At 38.3% G+C, this 20,123-nt stretch overlaps 1 protein-coding gene across 1 annotated transcript; it reads right to left on the bottom strand.

Annotated features, from left to right (window-relative positions):
* Positions 1 to 477: 477 nt before the first annotated feature.
* On the bottom strand, positions 478 to 12,231 carry LOC140244427 (trimethyllysine dioxygenase, mitochondrial-like). The gene is made up of 7 exons (XM_072324066.1): positions 12,117 to 12,231; positions 11,434 to 11,647; positions 10,815 to 10,930; positions 10,082 to 10,341; positions 5,485 to 5,633; positions 2,849 to 3,073; positions 478 to 751 (listed from the first exon to the last, which is right to left on the bottom strand). The coding sequence occupies exons 1-7, from the start codon at positions 12,229 to 12,231 to the stop codon at positions 478 to 480; spliced, it is 1,353 nt and encodes a 450-aa protein (XP_072180167.1).
* Positions 12,232 to 20,123: the final 7,892 nt, after the last annotated feature.

Genomic DNA, 20,123 nt, shown 5'->3' with positions numbered 1-20,123 from the left:
AGAAACACTGCCGACCATTGCTACATACTATATGATCTTAGGTTGTGAAGCATGGTAGAAAAATAATGTTTGTTTGTCTTTTGCTCATTTGATTATACATTGAGTTGAGTTGATATATGTACCACATTGTACACTGGTACCACTCTGTACCATTTGTGAATGTACTTGTAAATACTGTATATAATTCGTTTGTTTGTTTGTTTTTGTGTAGGTCACGTACTGTTTGTTTTTACCTGAAAGTTTATGTATGCATTTGTATCATTGTATACAGGGCTTCCTTGAAAAGCAGGTCTGCTGGCTGTCAGCAGAACTGAACGGAATGTCCCTGTTTAAAGATGTTGTGAATGTATAATGAATAAATAAATCAATGCAACCAATTAAATGCAATCATAATGATTTCATACAATCCTTGGGGACGCGACGTAAAAGAACAATAAAAATAAAAAATGGCCTTCTTCAACATCAGTATCAACCATCTCACAGCGCTAAATTGGCAACAACTCGTTTGAGATCTTGAAGTTCGTCGCGAGAGAAGAAACAGCTGACCATGACGCGCTTTCCAGTGAACTCCACCCGGCCGTGGATAAGCCGCCAGTTGTCGAAGATCAGCATGCTGCCTGGCCGCAGCTTTATCTGCACCTCGTTGTCGGGAGAGTTAATGATGCGGCCCAGAGCCCGGTAGGCAGCGTAGAAGCGCTCAGCGTCATCGTATGACAGGTAATTGAGTGGGAGGCGGTCGTGGGGATTGAATCTATTGGAAAAAGCGTCACAGTTTTTCAATTTCAATTTTATTTTCGTATTTCTCGATGAAAAAAAAAAACAACAACAACATAGAATAAAACAAAAGTTGATACATAATGTCCAGCTTGGATAACGGTCAATGTATCAGTTTCAATCAAAGTAAAAGAATGCTGTAGAGAAATATGTTCAGTGTTCTACTGTGTATGTATCGTTCCCAGTATTCTTTGTAAATGCTTTTTTTTTTTAATCAGGATGTGGAAATAAATGAAATGATAAAAAAAAATCAAGTGAAATGAAATACGATGGAACCTACTAAAAAGCAAAGCTTGTTGAGTGTAGGTCCCAACAAAAGCCTAGTGTGAAGAACAAGATGAGGAGCACGGGCACAACTAAAGACCAAACTAAAAATAAAAATGAAAAAATACCATTAATACTCTGGGTACAGAAGATTATTCTAAAAACGATAAAAGGAAAACAAGTAACCACATGGTACACACTAATTAACAATTGCTCTGATAGCAGTTTTGACAGAGGGGTGATAATGTAAATGTGAATGCGACATGGCTTTAACAATTACTGCTTCAAGTTCACCTGTGTATATAATACTATTTATGCATGCTTTCTTCTTTTGTTCTGCTTCCTTGAGCCCCTACTCATGCATTCTTATGGTGAGGCTGCCATGTCATCATCCTTGTTCATTGCAATTTGTTATAAATTTTGAAAACATTCCCACTTCTCATCCCAGTCACTATGGATTCTGTACCTCTGTACTCAGTTAAACTAATTTACAGTTGTTCATATGTAAAAGTCTGAAAATCATGTGGAGATCAACAGTCCAGTCTGCATGACTGCCGGTTTGTGTTTTTAGGGTTTCTCTTAACCTTTTATGGTCCATAACTCTCAACATGACCATGTTATCGACAACTTGGTCACTCCTATACAGCAGCTAATCCATTTTCCATTTTCTCTCTTCATATTCAAGGCATGGTCTGCCGCTGAGAGCTATGTGCTGAATATGAACAGAGAAAATGGACTGTGTAGGTTGGCCTTTGTGAGAGTGACCAAGTTATCAGACAGATGAACATGTGGTTATGGACCCTAAAATGCTAGAATAAACCCTAAACACAAAGACTGAACACAAGCCTTCATTCGATCGTACAAGCTGGCCTATAATATTTGGCCACTTTCATTGACAAATCTCATCCATTATTATCAGATTCCAACTCTCATAGATCGACCACTATGTTCTATAATGTTTGCAGTATTCTTTCATGCCTCCTAGCTGGATATCATGTATTATTTCATTTTGTTATATTTCGTCTGTTGAGAAATTTTTTTGAAATTTTTTTTTTCGAGAAATATGAAAATGAATTTTAATTGGAATTGAAAAATTGAGTGAGACGTTCATTGTTCCTTCATGTGACATTCAAATTTGGGGAAAAATGCAATTTGTCATTGTTGTCTTTATAGTTCCTACCCTCATCAGTTATGCATGACATTTTGTCTACGTAATTAGGTATCAATGGAAAGAAGAAGAGTTCTTCTTTCCTCACAACTAACATAACAACAACTAACATGCACTCTCCATGATAGTTGACAAGTATGAAATAGTAGCCCTCCAAAGTTGGCTTACCTTTTTTTTTTCTTTTTTGCGATAAGGAGTGTATGAAAAAAAAAAAAAAGATGTGCCCACTTTTTTGTTTTTTCCAATATAATGAGCCTAAAGTAAAAAATAAAATAAAATACGTCCGGTTTTACAAAAAGGACAAAGACAAAGTATCAATTGATTCAATTATACGAGAATACTGACCGATATATATATATATATATATATATATATATATATATATATATATATATGTATGTATATATATATATATATATATATATATACATGTATATATACATATATATATACATATATACACACACATATATATATATATATATATATATATATATATAGTATATATATATATATATATATATATATATATATAGTATATATATATATATATATATATATATATATATATAGTATATATATATATATATAAGCCTAGATGTAATTTCATACATTGGCAGAAGAGTTTGCAGTCTCAATTACCTTATATGCTCGAGCTGGTTAGTCAAAACATCGTGAGCGAACACGTGATGGTTGCACCTGAAATCATGGACTTCATCGCGGAAGTGGGTTACAACAGGTATGGTGCGCAGCGCGTCGTAAAGGTCGGGATCTTGCGCCATCAGGAGCCGAGCTGCTGCATAGCCGTCTACCAGGGTATTCTCCCCTCCGGTGCCGTCATGGTATAAGCAGTGCAGCACCACTCCTCTAGTCAGATATAATTATGATGGAACTAAATGTTCTTCAAGGTTTAAACAAACCAAACCTTAAAGGCATACTTTGCCCTTTGCAGATGAAACAAAAACCCAGAATTAGTGCTTTAAATAGTTTAAAAATGTAAGTATTTAGGGATAGAAACAATCATAGTGACTGTAAGAATTTGAATCTGCAAAATCGCTGTGAAGCATTGTTAAATAAATAATACAAAATGTGAACAATATTTATGATAACAATGTTTCCAGACAAAACCGTCTACAGTTACGGTTTATTGAGAAAAATGCAGATATCTCCTTATATTTATAATATGATAGGATGTTTTGTGGTACAAAAAACTAACACATATGCATTAAATGTCATATCTTGAATTTTTTAAAGCACTGTTCCAAAAGATTAACAGTACCTTTTATAATCCCAACTGGCAAAAACTCTCTACATGCACAGATCGAGCAAGAGGAGAGTAGATTGATTAACCTGTAAGATGAGTAGATTTTACTTTATCACAGTCTTAATAGCCTGAAACATTGTCTAAAAGGTTGGTTGGGGTTGGTAAAAGAACAATCAAGAAACTAGGATATGCTTTTAGAATTCTTGGTACTGCGGATGTTAATAAGACATATTTTTGCATGACTTCAAATAGAATATCCATTTCACCAAGGCCCAAATGATCCAAGTCCCGGTAAAATGGATTGGAATCAGGACTTTTATGCCGACAGAATATATCTTACAATGAGAATAATGATAAACAAACAGTATGTCTCCCTTTGCAATAACCTATGGTTATGGTGCTTGACTTCGCATTAGTACGAGAATAATGAATTATATATATAAAATGCAATCACATGACTAATGCAGAAAGATCGAAACAATTATATTGCATGTACAGCGACGTAACTTCAGGTAATAATTATTTCCAGATTGTTTTTTTTTTTCAAGTTTATTTCCACAAATTCAGTTAAAAAAAATAGAGGGACAATCAAAATATACATACAAACCAAAATTATTTCAGGTAAGTAGAAAATGTTTATATAGACATAATTAAAAAGTGTGTAATGGAGATTGACATACAATGTGAGTAAATGGTGGTGGAAATCAACAGTAGGCCATTGGCCATTCGAGGCTGATCCCATTAAAATTTTGACCGGCTGGCGAAGGGACTAGATCGAAATAATGTCTGTTATGTAGACTGTATAAGAAACAAAGAATCCTTGCCATGTCATTAGTTGTAAGATAACACTTGACAATGAACATAGGATTTTATATTTTCATCTCGTAACAATTTTTCCCTTGGCCTTCGGCGCTTCTGGAAACCCCGTATATGGAAAATAATTACATGTATGTCACTCCCGCTGGTTTGTCAAGTGGTATAATACACCTCTAAAAAGGCAATATCTCTATATTATTGTGTCTATTTGTTGAATGTAAAAGTGTTCCTCCACTCAGCAAAAAAAAAAAGAAAGAAAGTAAACACTTTTTTAAGTTTATATTTCTCATAGAATGTTTGGCTAAATATTAATGTATTACATACCATATGAAAGGTAATTTGATTGGCTATCAACTGAGTAAGTCATTAAAAAGGGAAATTTTACGGATAAGTGACCGCCCTTGTTTTTCTCTTCCAAGGCACAAAAGTAAAAATTGCGAAAATGAACAAGTTACAAAAAACAAATTTAAGACAATAAAAAACATGACAAAATTCAGTTGCAAAAATATACCCATGATCTCTACAACATCTTTGAAGCCAAAAATATCAGTAAAGGCTAAAACTAATGAACGAAAATGAGGAATTTTCTGTTAAATTCAAATGAAATGAGAGAAGAAGCAATATTAACAGAAATTGTAAGATTTTGAATTGATTTCTCAATTTAGGAAAGTTGTAAATTACATTTGGTTCTTTCACATGAATTCTTAAAATTGAACGAATGAAATAAAGATATTTCATTCATTAATCATCTTTACGCCCTTACTCCCTATGTCATTTGAAGTTTGAGTTGACAGAAAATTCTTATTTTCCCCCATAAGTTTCCGACTTTGATTTCGTTTGAGGTTCCATAGAGATAAAGAGAACGAAAACTTATTTTTGCTATTTCATTCATGTCTCTCATTGTGTTAAATGGTCTTTTGTTATCATTGTTATCTTAAAGGGCATTTGCAAACGAAAGACAATATGTCAATTTTTCAAATTTTTACATTTGTGCCTTGAAGGACAAAAACAAATGTGTTCACTCATGCGTAAGGTTTCCCTTTATATTGACCTACTAGGCTGATAGCCAATGACATTACCTTTAATATGATATATAATACATTGATTTTCATCAACATCTTCTATGAATGATGAAAATCATGAACTCGAAAAAGTGTTAACTTTCTTTCTTTCTTTCTTTCTTTCTTTCTTATCTTACCCAGGGCTATACATGAAGTATACTCCATCTGTGTGGTTCTGCAGACCCTTGTTAGTGTGGCCCGTGTCCGCCACTGAGCCATCATTGTGGTACTGAAATACGCTCCCGTAGAACGTATTCATGGGATTACTGATGAGTTGTATAGCCTCCTGGTAAGAGCAGCATTTGGGAAATAAGGGCATATACCCTTGAGGTAATTCATCAACACATATATTTTGATAGGCGCGGTCAGACTGGCAAGTAAGATCGCAAAGTTTAAGATCGCAAAGTTTAAGATCTCGAACTTTTGCCAGTGTGACCGCGAACTTCCCGTGAAACTTCCCGCGAAACTTCTCACGAAACTTCCCACATCAACTAGGGATTTTTTCCCCACCCCCTCCAAACTTCTCGATCTTTTGCCAGTGTGACCGCGCCTACTCTTTTACTATCATGAGACCTTTTTGAGGTATGACTATAATTTTCGATACTGAATAATATCACTCTAATAATCAATATTTGCATAAGCTCCTTTGTGGAGTTATTTTGTATGAGTTCCCTTCGGAGACGTCCACTATTAGCTCCCTTGCGGAGACGTCGTCAATTATGAGCTCCCTCGTGGAGACGTTATAATGAGGTCCCTCGTAGAGACTTTATGAGCTCCTTCGTGGAGATATCATTTCTAATATTCTTGTTTAATACCTTTAAGATCTATTATGTTTGATTTATGTTAGTATTGTCTGGGGCAAATTATTTGTTACGTAGTGCCCCAATTTTTCTCTCTCCCTTCTTTCTTTAGCACACAACACAACAACATATGCAATAAAGCACGCCTGCTATAAGTAAAACCCCTTGGTCTAAACTATCCAAGGCAACTATAAGACTCTGTCGGGCAAGCAAAAAGAATGGGACCCTGGTATAAAGTTGGAGACATTATCTTTTGGAAAGCCCTGTCAAGTTGTACAAGTCAGCATAAAAACCCAACAAGGAAGTCGGTGATCACTACACAAGTAATGGATACAATCCATTGCATGATACAGTACATCTGAAAACACTCTGCAGAAGAATGTTTCTGATAATAACGATATTTTCTGATTGCTGACGATCGTTAACAGCCCGTTAAAGGGAATGGATATAACTGATCGGTGAATTCAGTGGGAATGCTGGGGGATGATTGTTTCAATCCTTGTGGGATTCATTTAAGAGTACATTACATATTTATTGTGTGAAAATTATTTGCTTCAGAATGGTCTCATATTCAAGTAACGTGCAGTTTAATGCCCCGTCACTGTACAGGTATGCTATAACCTGGAAACATTACACTGCACATTTCTTGAATATGAGACCATTCTGAAGCAAATAATAACACAACAATAGATATAAATGAATCCCACAAGGATTGGAACAATCATCCCCCAGCATTCCCACTGATTCCACCCCAAGATTGCAATCCATACGTTTTCCAGGTGTCAAGGAATGGAATTCTATTGATGGTGACATTAAATCTAGTACTACATTTTCCAGATTTAAATCATTACAGAAACAGAGTGTATTCAGACAGATGGTATCCATGACTGACCAGACTTCCTTTCTTCCTCTACCTCTCTTTTTCTTATCTCTTTTTCTCTGCACACTAAGGATGGATGTGTGTGTGTGTCTGCCAACAAATTAAGCTACAAAGTAAGATATGTTTTTATGTTCAATAACAATTTAAGTACACATAAGTGTTGGTTTATGTACAGTATTTTATCTTTTTTTTTTTTTTTTTTTTTGGTTTGAGGGCTCCAGCCACAAGCAGCTTAATTTTTCTTGATGAGGGGACTGCATTCTACAAGCTCTGCTTTTTAGCAGTCCCCTCCATTTCCAGCAATATCGTTTATGCATTTACCACAGTGACGTAACAGATATTTGCATCTCTGTTGATAATTTACCTATATTTTTCTTACAATGTTATTCTGTTCATCGCATTGTGGTACTGATTTCATGACGTCTGTGTACATGAGTGTTTCTTTGTATTTCTTATTTGTTTGTTGGAAGTGAAATAAAATCAACAACAATCAACAACAACAAGCACACAATTACTTCTTAGGAGTCCCGGCATGTTTTTGTTTCTTTTTAATGACCTGCAAGTTGTATATTGTTTTATATTTTGCCAATGAAATGAAATGAAATGAAAAAAAAAAATGAAAAATTCCCACTGATAAGTTGCTAGCCATCCCTTTAAACTAGGCCCTTATATTCTGCCGTCTTCAAGGTCATTAATTGAATTACAGATGACGCCGATTTTATGTGTGTGCAGAAACAAACAAACGAACAAAAATCGGAATTCGATCTTCGCGTCATGTTTATGACACCTAGGCTGGATCATTTTTGTCCTGCCCCATCTCTCTGTTTCAGAATCTTAACAAATATCTCACTTCCTCCTCATAACATTTCTCTTTCATTATACACAGTGGCGTACCGTGGGTCAAGACATGGGGGGGGGGGCACCTCATGGCAGCAACATCAGAATTGCATAGCGTAACAATTAAATGCGAGCGAGCGGAGCGAGCGAGCTTGAAAATTTTGACATTTTACAGTCCCCAAACTGCCGTTTGTAGCTATATATAATAATATATGTATGTATATATATACATATATATATATATATATATATATATATATATATATATGAGATACATGAGAAAGGAAGGAGAAAATTGGTGCGTTGCTTTGACATTATTATTCCTCTTACTGTTCCTCCTTTTCGGAAAAGCGCAAGAGTTGAAAAATTGGTCTCCGCCGGGACTCGAACCCGGGTCTTTGGCATGGAACGCCAACGCCTTAACCGCTCGGCCACGGAGACGTCATAGCGGTTCAGGCAGACCCAAGCTCGAATACCCGACGGACCAACCTTTCAACTCTTTGACTTTATGCACACGTTCCTTTTTGGGGGCAGAGAGTTATGAATAATAACCAGCCGCGTGCCTCAGCTGGATCTTCTAATGAGATTCATATATATATATATATATATTTGCTTTGGAAATTAAGGGGGTTGCACCGGGCGCAACTGCTGGCAGTTACTGGCAGTAACATCACGAGAATGGCATAACGATTAAATGCGAGCGAACGAAGCGAGCGAGCTTGAAAATTTTGACATTTTACAGTCCCCAAACTGCCGTTTGTAACTATATTTTTTCGCTTTGGAAATTCAGGGGGGGGGGGGGGCGCACCGGGTGCAACTGCTGGCAATTACTTACAGCAACATCAGGAGAATTGCATAACGATTAAATGCGAGCGAGCGAGCTTGAAAATTTTGACATTTTACAGTCCCAAAACTGCCCTTTGTAGCTATATTTTTTCGCTTTGGAAATTAAGGGGAAAGGACGCACCGGGCGCAACTGCTGGCAATTACTGACAGCAGCATCAGGAGAATTGCATAGCGATTAAATGCGAGCGAGCTTGAAAATTTTGACATTTTACAGTCCCAAAACTGCCGTTTTTAGCTATATTTTTTCGCTTTGGAAATTAAGGAGAGGGCCTGGGCGCACCGGGCACAACTGCTGGCAATTACTGACAGCAACATCAGGAGAATTGCATAACGATTACATGCGAGCGAGCGAAGCGAGCGAGCTTGAAAATTTTGACATTTTACAGTCCCAAAACTGCCGTTTGTAGCTACATTTTTTTCGCTTTGGAAATTAAGGGGAGGGGGGCGCACCGGACGCAACTGCTGGCAATTACTTACAGCAACATCAGGAGAATTGCATAACGATTAAATGCGAGCAAGCGAGCTTGAAAATTTTGACATCTTACAGTCCCAAAACTGCCCTTTGTAGCTACATTTTTTCGCTTTGGAAATTAAGGGGAAAGGACGCACCGGGCGCAACTGCTGGGAATTACTGACAGCAGCATCAGGAGAATTGCATAACGATTAAATGCGAGCGAGCGAAGCGAGCGAGCTTGAAAATTTTGACATTTTACAGTCAAAAAACTGTCGTTTGTAGCTACATATAAAATTTTATATTTTTTTCGCTTTGGAGGGAGGGGGCGCCCGGTGCGCCCCCTCGATCCGCCACTGGTAGTCAAGGGTGTCGGTTTATGTTCATGATTGGGGGAGGTATGACCAGCGAGGGGGCGTCGAAGTGACCAAGCGGGAGAAGGATGTCCAAAATCTGCACTTTATATAGAGCATCCCCTAATTTGTTTGTGTTTGTGAGTGTGTGTGTTTCATATAGATGGAAAAGTTAGGAAATAGCCAAGGTCAAGTCTTATTATCGGCAATGCAAGGCATTTTAATATAGACAAGTATGTAAAGCAACACTGCAAAATTAATGATCAAGCTTTGATAGCAAATGTGTACAACCTATCAAACATCACATTGCGCAACATTGCAGAGACTCTTTTTGCCATTCCGATGTTCTGAGTACACTGCGCACATCCTGCTTGTATTCAAAATGTCAACCAGGAATTACACTGAATCACAATCTTTTGTCGTCTCCGGGCTTTTTGAACAATGTTTCACTATAATACCTCTTTAATATATGGTTAAAAGAAATCTTAGAAAAATATTTTTTTTCTTGGCATGCCCCCCCCCCCCCCCCCCCCCTCCCCGTAGTTAAGCCACTGATTATACATGTACCTCTGTACTTTCTTTGCTGGCCTCGAGACCAGAGACGAACGTGAATCCGTAGACGTGCAGATTCTCCAGGCATTTTCGAAGGCCGCCGCGATTGGCACTGCGCAGCTCGTCAATGTGAACATCCTGGGGCGGGTTGGCGGTAATGATCTCCTTGTCCCAGTACAGCGGTTGGAGCTGGTCAGCCCCATCACTGGACCTCTGGTCTGGGGCATTGGCCAGCAGCCACTGCATGGAGTAGGTGGTCAAGTGGTCATTGGGCCCTGTATAATTATGTGTAACATTCGAACGAATCAATCGAGAGAACAAAAATCGGCAAAAAAATTCCCCAATAGGCGGTTAACACTGCAATTAAAATTTACAGGACGCTGCAAGCTGTGGGGGAGTACATTTCAAGCGTCAAAACCACCTCTCCTGTGCTCTAGTAAGAAACAATCTGTTTTTTCCTCTTTCATCATAACGCATTTTCAGGGATATCTACTACTTACTTGAGAATTGGATCATTGCTAAAAAAAAAAAAAATAGAATCATTTAAACAGCAAACGGTTTTCCCATCATAGTTCATGTTTATAATATGATATATCATATTAGATTTTATTGTATGCGTAGTGGAGGATGTACATGAGTGTGGCCAAGCTATGATTGGGAGAGAAAAACCGGGAGAAAAACAAGCACAATTCGAAGAATATTATTGTGTAATGGATCTAATAGTAATCTGTGGCAGAAATAGTCTTACATATCAGATAAAGTTCTTCTTTATCCAGAGTCACTTCCTTCGGTTTGATGTCTGTTGGTATGGCAACAATGTTGACAAAGTTTTGGTTGCACGCGTGGTCATAACATTCAGGGCACCTAGTTTCCATGAAAAGAGATAAAAAAAGGAGATAAAAAAAAAAAGAGTTACAGACAAATCTAAATGATAACTGGCTGACCAGCTCTATCGGAATTATCGGTATGCCATCATCATAATTACTATCAGTATCATTTTCTTCATTGTCACGATTATGCTGATACTGCTGGTAATAAAGATGGATTCTAAATATGTCATCATTATCATAATTGGCATTATCGGCTTGAAAGTCCACTTTTCTTGAGGTGTTGATTTTTTTTTAAGCTTGTGATAGTGAGGTGCAACTTGCTGACCGAAATAGAGAAGAATTGAAGCCCTGCTTCGTGTAGCAAGTAACATAAGAGTGAAATAAACAGAGAAACTTAAACTGATAAGGGTATAATCTTCTTAAATTTCTCATGACATTGATGTAAAGCTGCATAGCTTACTACTCATGCTTTTCCAGCAGGTTGTTTTATACGTTGTTCCAAGCGGTTAGGTTGTAGCTAGGTTACATGCACCTCACCTACAATGGTCTCGGAGCCACAAATAGCTGAATTTGAAAGTCTTGCCATCAACAGTGATAGACAGGTGATCCCCTCTCTGCTGGACATCAGCCACTGGCTGTGTGTCTGTTGCTGAAGAAAGATGTCGACAGAAGGGAGCAGGCACCAGTCTCGTTGATGGAGTGAGTTGACAGGAAAGATGCCTGATTCCATGGGTCTGTTTCAAGTTGTATCCTGTACGCATGATGCAAATAGGGATGCACATTCATGATGTTGGACCAACGTTGGGCCAACGCAGCATTCAAAGTGGGAAAAGGTTGATATAGAGATGGTCTGGCATTGTACTAACTTTGGGCCAACGTTGACCCGACGGCCAAAATGACGTTGAGTCAATGTCACGTTTTCGTCGCTATCCCAACGTACGCATGACGTTGGACCAATAGGCCTATAATATATTGGGCGAACGCAACATTCAAAGTGTAAAAGTGTTACGTTGGTTTGACATTGTACCATAGTCGGTCAAACGTCAGGCTCTCACTGTTTAGCCAAGAAATGTTGGCCCTACGGCCAAAATGACGTTGGCCGACGTCATATTTCTATAACGTTGTGGCACCTCACACGCGTGATGTTGGACCAACTTTAGGCCAACGCATTATTCAAAATAGAAAATGTTGATATAAAGTTGGTCTGATATTGTACCAACGTTGATCCAACGTCGGACTCCAACATCCAACTCCAACATCCAGCATCCAACGTTGATCCAACTGTTGGGGCAACATGCTGGCCCAACGGCCAAAATGACGTTGGGCCAACGTCATGTTTTTGAGTTGTGCCAACATACACGCATCTAAGTTTGATTAACATTGGACCATCGCAGCATTCAACTGTTCAAAGTGGAAATAGGATTGACATAATGTTGATCTGACACTATACCAACGTCATTCCAACGTCAGACTTTTTCTGTTGTTCCAGTGTTGACGAAAGGGATCATTTAAAGTTGAAGAATGGTTGATATAACATTGTAGTGACATTGTCCCAACGTTGGCCAAACGCCAAGCGTTGACTGTTGGGCCAATGCGTCCCCCAGGTTGGATAGTCGTTCAATATCTACCTTTCATGAGTTTCAAAAAGTGACGAAAGTAAGGCAAATTCCCAATGTTGTGCCAACCTTTGCTTCCCGCCTGAAACCACACCAATAATCGCCAACGTTCGCCCAAAGTGGGATACTTGATCATTATCCACCTCTCAATGAGACTCATCAGTGATAAGTAATGGTGCCCCAGTATGTGCCAACTGTAGCTTACTGATTGCCAGTCATCGCCAACAGTAGCCAAGTATCAATAGCCGATCAAGATCCCCCTTTATCAGTGACAAAAATAAGACGGTGACCTAATGTTGTAACAATGTTACAACTATATGTACCGATTGCGACCGTGGTGATAATCGCCTACGTTGGCTCAATGTAGGCTGGCTAACCAATATTTGCCTTAGATTAATAATTAAAAAAAAGACAATGGGCCAATATTGTGTCAACGTTCCCTTACCAACTGCGATCATGCCGACCATCGCCAATGTTGGCCCAACGTAGGATAGACAACCAATAACTATTTTACATCAGTGACAAAAGTAAGATGGTAGTCCAACGTCTTGCCGACGTTAACGTACCGACTGTGAGAAAACAACAATCGCCAACGTTGCCCCAATGTGGGATTGTCAACCAAAATACCAATATCCATTTTGCATCACCGACAAAGTAAGACAGTGGCCCAACGCTGTGCCAGCATTAGCTTAGGCTACGGTCACAACTCAGAGCGGCGACCGACCGATTTGTAGCCTGCTCGGTCGCTGCTGAAATTTTGGCACCGCTCAGCAGTTTTTGGAGATGCTGAGCAGGCTGTAAAATCCTAGCGATGACCGAGCAGCGCCCTGTCGATTTCCCGTCGGACACCGATCGATTTCAGTAAAATTTTGGCGAAATGTGGGGATCTGCAACGAGCAGAGTCCGAGCAGTCACCGAGCGATGCCCCATCGGCAACTGGACGATCTCCCACCGGCCACCGGCCGATTTTTACGAAATTGCTCAGCGACCGACGGGTAATCGATAGGTCATCTACCGGTGACCCGTAGGCGTACCGGCGGCCACCCGCCGGTCTCTGCCGGAAATTTCTCACGAGCTACCTGTGTTTATTAATGTTCCTATGTGATTTGTGATGTGTTAATTAATTAAGAGAAAACTTGAGGCAAAACATCTAATAGTTAAATTATCAAGTAACAAAACTCCGCCATGTGATACCACAGATAACTAGAAATTAGGAAATAAAACAAAAGGGAGGAACACCCAAGATGGAACAAAGATTAGAATAGATTAGAATTTTCCAAAATATCTTTTTTGCTTCTATATTTTACAGTATTTTCTATTCCTATTTGATTTCATATTTTAATTTTCCCCATCTCTTGTTATTCATTTCTTCTTCGATCAATAGGCATTTAATGAATGATAAGGTAACCAAACCATATTTTACTACGTCAACATATCGACACTAACTTTTAGCTTTCATCTCTTTTGCCCCGAAGTGGTTGCCTCTGACTTCAATGTCCCTCATGTTGGTTGCCGAGATGTTGAGATGCTAAGATGTTGGTGGGGTTTCCTTGTCTCTTATCCCTCCCCCTGCTTCTTCCATATTGCGCTAGATTATCTTTTCCATCTAGGCCCTGATTTCCTTCAGTGCCTCTGTCATTTTTATCTTAACATTTTTAGTCCCCAAATCGCTCGACGGCGACCGCTCGATCTATTCTCTTGGTTTTCTTCTGTGCTCTTGTCATTTTTGTCTCTATTATTTTTGTTCCCTAAATCGCTCGGCAGCGACCGATCGATTAGGTCAGTACCTGGGCGGTTCCTGCTCGGACACCGAGCGTATTTTGGGCAGCGAGTGAAAACTGGTCGGTCGCCGCTGAAATTTTAACTCCGCGTTAAAACTTCAGCGGCGACCGACCGATGCCCTAAAAATCAGCGGCGCCTGGTCGGTCACTGGTCGGTCACCTGTCGTTCTCCGACCGGTTTTAGCTAAAAACTCGCCGACCGGTCGCCGAGCAGGCTGATTTTGGGGGTTGTGACCATAGCCTTAGTTAGCTAAGTTAGCTTAGTAGAGAACAGTGTGTACTATGCAGTCCCTTTCTTTAAAGGGGATGACTAGTAAGTGATCAGTGGGAATCAGTGGGAATGCTGGGGGATGATTGTTCCAATTCTTGGGGGATTCATTAGAGTACATTATATATCTATTGTTGTGTGAAAGTTATTTGCTTCAGAACGGTCTCATATTCACATAATGTGCAGCTTAATGCCCCGTCACTATACAGGCACGATAGCCTGGAAACATTAAGCTGCACATTACTTGAATATGAGATCATTCTGAAGCAAATAATTTTCACGCAACAATAGATATATACTAGTAATGTACTCTTAAATGAATCCGACAAGAATTGGAACAATCATCCCTCAGCATTCCAACCGATTCCCACTGATCAGTAACTAGCCATCCCCTTTAATTTGATTTACAGATGACAGAGGGGCAGGCTTACTTGAATGTTGATGAGATATCGAAGTTTTGGTGAAACTGCTAGTGACGCCCAGTCGACGAAACCATGGCAACAGTTTCCGAGAACATGATTGGCCGAGTTGGCTCCCTCTGGTAACCGGTGCCAGCAACATGGTTAGACTTTGGATTCCGTTCAAATGGCCTCAAGCCGGAAGTCTGGATGGAGAAAGGTTATAATCAGGTCTCCACCGGAGAAGAAAATGTTCAGTATAATTATCCTGTAATACATTTATTCAGTTGACTACCCCACGTTATCATTACTTTTATCACTTGCAACCTTTGCTGACAATAATTTCAAACATTATACGATGTCGGATTCGCTCTTATTTTCATGTATATAGGCTTATACCCGATGTACAAAGCGAATGTATCGTATTATCTGTGTTACAATGCTTAAAAAAAATAATGTATAAAATAAATATGTAAGGTAGTCATTGCTTGTAGTTGTTGCAATTACAACTTGCACATGATGCAGATGCATTTTTTCATAATGTTTCATAATTATTCATAATTCATAGTTTCACAAGCATGAATACATGAAATTTACTCAACTTTTTACAAGACTTGAAACATACTCAATAAGTAGATTTCATAGAAATTTACTCTTTTACAAAATCAGAGCAATGTATTTATCGAATTTAAATTTTACAATCTAAAACAGATGTTTTTATTTGTCATGTTATAATCTATTATTTATTTATTTATTTATCTATTTATTCTCCACTCATGGGACGGATAGCCCTGGTCAGCTAAGAGCTGTTTTTCACAGGGGTCCGACCATATACAGTATTACAAAAAAAAAAACAAAAAACCAAACAACAAACAAACAAACAAACATACAATCATTAAAATGTACAAACATTGAAACGCACGTAAAAGGAATAAGAAAGAGATAGAAAAAAAATATTTGTACAATATATGCAATATGCTTAGAAATACACACAATACATTACAATATAATATGCATTACATTATAAAAAAAAATATTCACACAGAAGAAAGGATGCCTCCATCGCTACACATTTTTTCTGTTTTTATAGAATTTGCATGTAATGAGTTCCATGACCTTTTACCCCATGACCCTTAATCCAGGTCAGTTCAGAACCCCAAAACCCAAAACCCAAACCCAAAATTACTGCCACTTCAAAATGTATTGTTATTACATGTCAGGATGAATCGTTTGAAGGATAGGATAGAATTTATATCCTGATAATTTAAATCATTCCATAGTTTAGCTCCTCTGTACCTTAGGGATCTTTTCCCATAGTTAGTTTTCGGTCGAAAAAGTTGTAGTTTCTTTTCACCTGACCTAGTACGATACACTAACTCACGGTAACAAAATAACTCACATAGATATGGCGGATAAAAGTTAAACACAGCTCTGAACATAGTACATGCTAACTGTTTCCACCACCGTAGATCAAGACGGTCGAGTTTCAGTACAGTGTACAATGAATTTGAAGGATATCTATAATCAACATTCATAACAATTCGTAAAGATCGATTTTGAAGAACTTGCAATTTTCTCAAAAGCGATTTACTAGCGTTGCTCCATACAGAACTACAGTAATCAAAATGACATTGAATTAAAGATTTAAAGAATGTCAAAGCAACATCTTTATCAATATATGGACGCAGTCTTCGAAGCAGGTACATATTCTTCACAACCTTATTCATTACAAGATCAATATGTTTGTTCCATGTTAAATTGTGATCAATGACCACACCAAGATATTTACAAGATTTAACTTGCTTAATTTCATTACCATCAATATAAATATGACAGTTAGCCAGATCATTTTGAACATATTTCAAACGTTATTGTGTTCCTATGAACATCAGTTCGCATTTCTTCACATTCACTAACAATCTATTTTGCTTTAACCACAGTGATAAACTGTTTAAATCGTGATCAAGTTTGGTAACAATTTCAGGTATGTTCTCTGAAGACGTAAACAGGCACGTATCATCTGCATATAGCGATACATTGCATCGCAGTCTATTCGGCATATCATTGACGAACAAGGAGAACAATAACGGTCCCAGCAAGGACCCTTGTGGTACATCGCATGTTACTCTACTACTATGGGATGCATAACCATTAATGGACGTGAACTGAGTTCTTCCATCAAAGTAGCTCTTAAACCAGTTCATAGTAGAATATCAAACCCATACAGTTTTAGTTTCTTGAGCAATATACTATGATTAACCATATCAAAAGCTTTACGCAAATCAGTCATTACCAGCCCAGTAAAATTGCCTTTGTCTGTCTCACAAAGCCATTTATCTGTCACATGAAATAAGGCAGTTTGTGTAGAATACTTAGGTCTGAAACCTGACTGACAGTCAGATAACACATCATACTTACTGAGATAACTGAACAGTTGATTATACACAACACTTTCCATAACTTTGGCCAAGATCGGGATCACAGAGATAGGTCTATAATTTTCCAACAATGATTTACTACCCCCTTTATGTACAGGTGTTACCCTAGCACATTTCCACTGACTGGGTACAATGCCAGTATGTAGTGACAGATTAATAATGTGAGTGATAACAGGTGCAATAATAATGGATACAGCTTTTAACAACTTAGCTGGTAGATTATCTGGACCTGTTGCCTTACTTTCAGATAATTTTTTCAATATCATTTCAACGTCAGAGGATATGACATCCTGAAACACAAAGGAGGGCAGATCAAGATAAAACAAAAATGACTCTTCACACTGATCTGTATCATCTACATTATCATCATGTAAACCTTTACCAATAGATATGAAATAATCATTGAAAATATTAGACAATGCCTGGCCGTGTACAATATTACCGTTCACTTTAATAGAAGTTGCTTGCTTACCAGTTTTCTTTCCAGAGGTTAATGAGTGCAAGGCATTCCATACTTTTTTAGGATTTTCCACTGCAGACCCTATCTTCATAGATATAAAATCACGTTTATCTTGTCGAATAATTGCAGTTACATTATTACGTGCAATCTTATATTTTTCCCAATCATCATCATTCTTAGTTTTCTTGGCTTTAACCTTAAGGCGATCTCTATCACGCATAAGGTGTAGAATAGTAGGAGTCATCCAAGGTGACTCTTTTTGTTTAATACGAGTTTTACGAAGTGGTGCATGTTTATTGATGACATCCATTAACATGGAGAGAAAAATTGAACAAGCAACTTCAGGATCATTTAACAAAAGTAATGGCCCAAAATTTAATTGATCCACATCTCTTTTGAAGGCATCTGCATCAAAATGCCTCATATTTCTTCCAGTTTTATACTTATGACCAGTAAAACTAGATTGTTGCCTACCAAGAATGCAATATATCATGAAGTGGTCACTGATGGACAATTCAACAACACCACTTTTGATTATTTTATCTCTAGTACTACAAAATATAAGATCAACTGTTGTGGAAGTTACATTAGTTACTCGTGTTGGCTTATCAATAATCTGCTGACAATTATATGACTTCATGATATCTAAGAGCTTATTAATTTGTGTGCCATGCATTCATTGTGACATCACAATTCATGTCAACTAAAATAAAATATGGTAAGCCCAAATCGTCAATCTTTTGCAAAACTTGATCAAATTCATTAAAAGTTTGAACATTTGAATTCGGTGGTCTATACCACGTTATGACAATAAATGACTTTTGTTTTTCATTGTGAATTTCTGTGATTATCATCTCCAGTTTTGTCATTTATACATAGGTCATCTCGTTGAACAAATCTAATGTTGTTATTCAAAAAGACTGCAACCCCACCACCGCTTCTGTTACGATCACGTCGTAGTAGGGTATATCCATCAATACATATTTCAGCATCACTGATACTTTCACACAGATGGGTCTCACTAAGAGTCATTATGTCAATTTTACACTGATATATTACTTCTCTTATTTCATCAATATTTTTTAACAGTGACAAACAATTCAAATGTGCAATTTTCATGCCCTTACATGATTCCATATTTTTAAATTGAATAGATGGTAATGCATTTGTAGGAATGCAGACATCAGCTGATAGTAGCGACGTGGCAGTGACATTTTTCTCAATCATATCATCCTCATCGGCAAAAGGGAGCTCATGGAAAATACATTTCTGACAAATCCAATCATTGTCACTAGAAAACAGATCCATACATTCATCAGCACATTTTAAGTGGCACCATTTTTCACAAATGATACATAACATAGCATTTTGATTATTTTTAACACTTTTATTACAAACTATGCATGGATATCTTATCCTCATATTGTTAACAAGTCTTTATAATAATGAAAACAAACAATCATGACTTAAATTCGATCGAGATCAGCTGCTCTCGTCACTTTCACCTTTTTGTTGTCTTTTGTCAGGGCAAAGATTATCCCATCATGTCCACGTTTTCAGCACATTTTCGAGTTCTCGTGTTTTGTACAATAGATCACTTCGTTCACGGGTTAGATCTTCATGAATGTAAATGTTTGTACCTTTCAGTTTGGATCTTGCCGCGTATACATCACGTCGCTTGTTGTATCGGGTGAACTTCACTATGATTGGTTTCCGTGGGGGGTCTGCGTTCTCCAGCTCGTTGGTGGACGCGAACCGGTATTCGATGCGATCTGTCCAGGTCGTCTGATTGAAGTTCGATGTCCAGTTTTTCTTTCACCAGCTTGATGATGACCTGGTCAGTGTCTTCGTCGGCCGTTTCGTCGATACCATGGAAACGAAGACAGTTCCTCCGGCTATATTGCTCTTGCTCCTCTGCTATTCTCTGGAAAGTATGAACCTCTTTTTTCAAGGTCACGATCTCCTCCTCAGGCTTCAGAATTTGTGCAGTTTTCGCCTGGAGATCGAAGTCGCAGTGACATTTTCCAAGATGGCGTCGGCGACAGCCTTCACTATAGTAATCACTGCTTCGGGCATCAAGGCATTGTGAATTCGCGTTTGCAGCTCGTCACACAGAAGAGTTCCATTGTCTGCCCCCTCTGTGGTAATGGCTGACTGACCAGCAGAGTGGCCCAGGGGTGCAGACGGATGACTCATCGCCGAAACGTCGCCTGTAGAACACTCCGGGGATTCCTTTCTCTTGTTGTTGGGGCTGGAGTTCACATTT

This window comes from Diadema setosum, chromosome 21 (genome assembly GCF_964275005.1).
Source record: "Diadema setosum chromosome 21, eeDiaSeto1, whole genome shotgun sequence".
NCBI lineage: Eukaryota > Metazoa > Echinodermata > Echinoidea > Diadematoida > Diadematidae > Diadema > Diadema setosum.
Note: the sequence above shows the minus strand (reverse complement) of the source record. Positions and strands in the feature narration are given on the sequence as shown.

Coding starts and splice junctions, on each gene's coding strand:
- LOC140244427 (XM_072324066.1), bottom strand. CDS start 12,231: ATGACGTTGGCCCAACGTCATTTTGGCCGTTGGGCCAGCATGTTGCCC. Junction 11,648..12,116: donor GAGTCCGACGTTGGATCAAC/GTTGGTACAATA, acceptor TCATGCGTACAG/GATACAACTTGAAACAGACC. Junction 5,634..10,081: donor CCAGCAAAGAAAGTACAGAG/GTACATGTATAA, acceptor TGCTCTTACCAG/GAGGCTATACAACTCATCAG.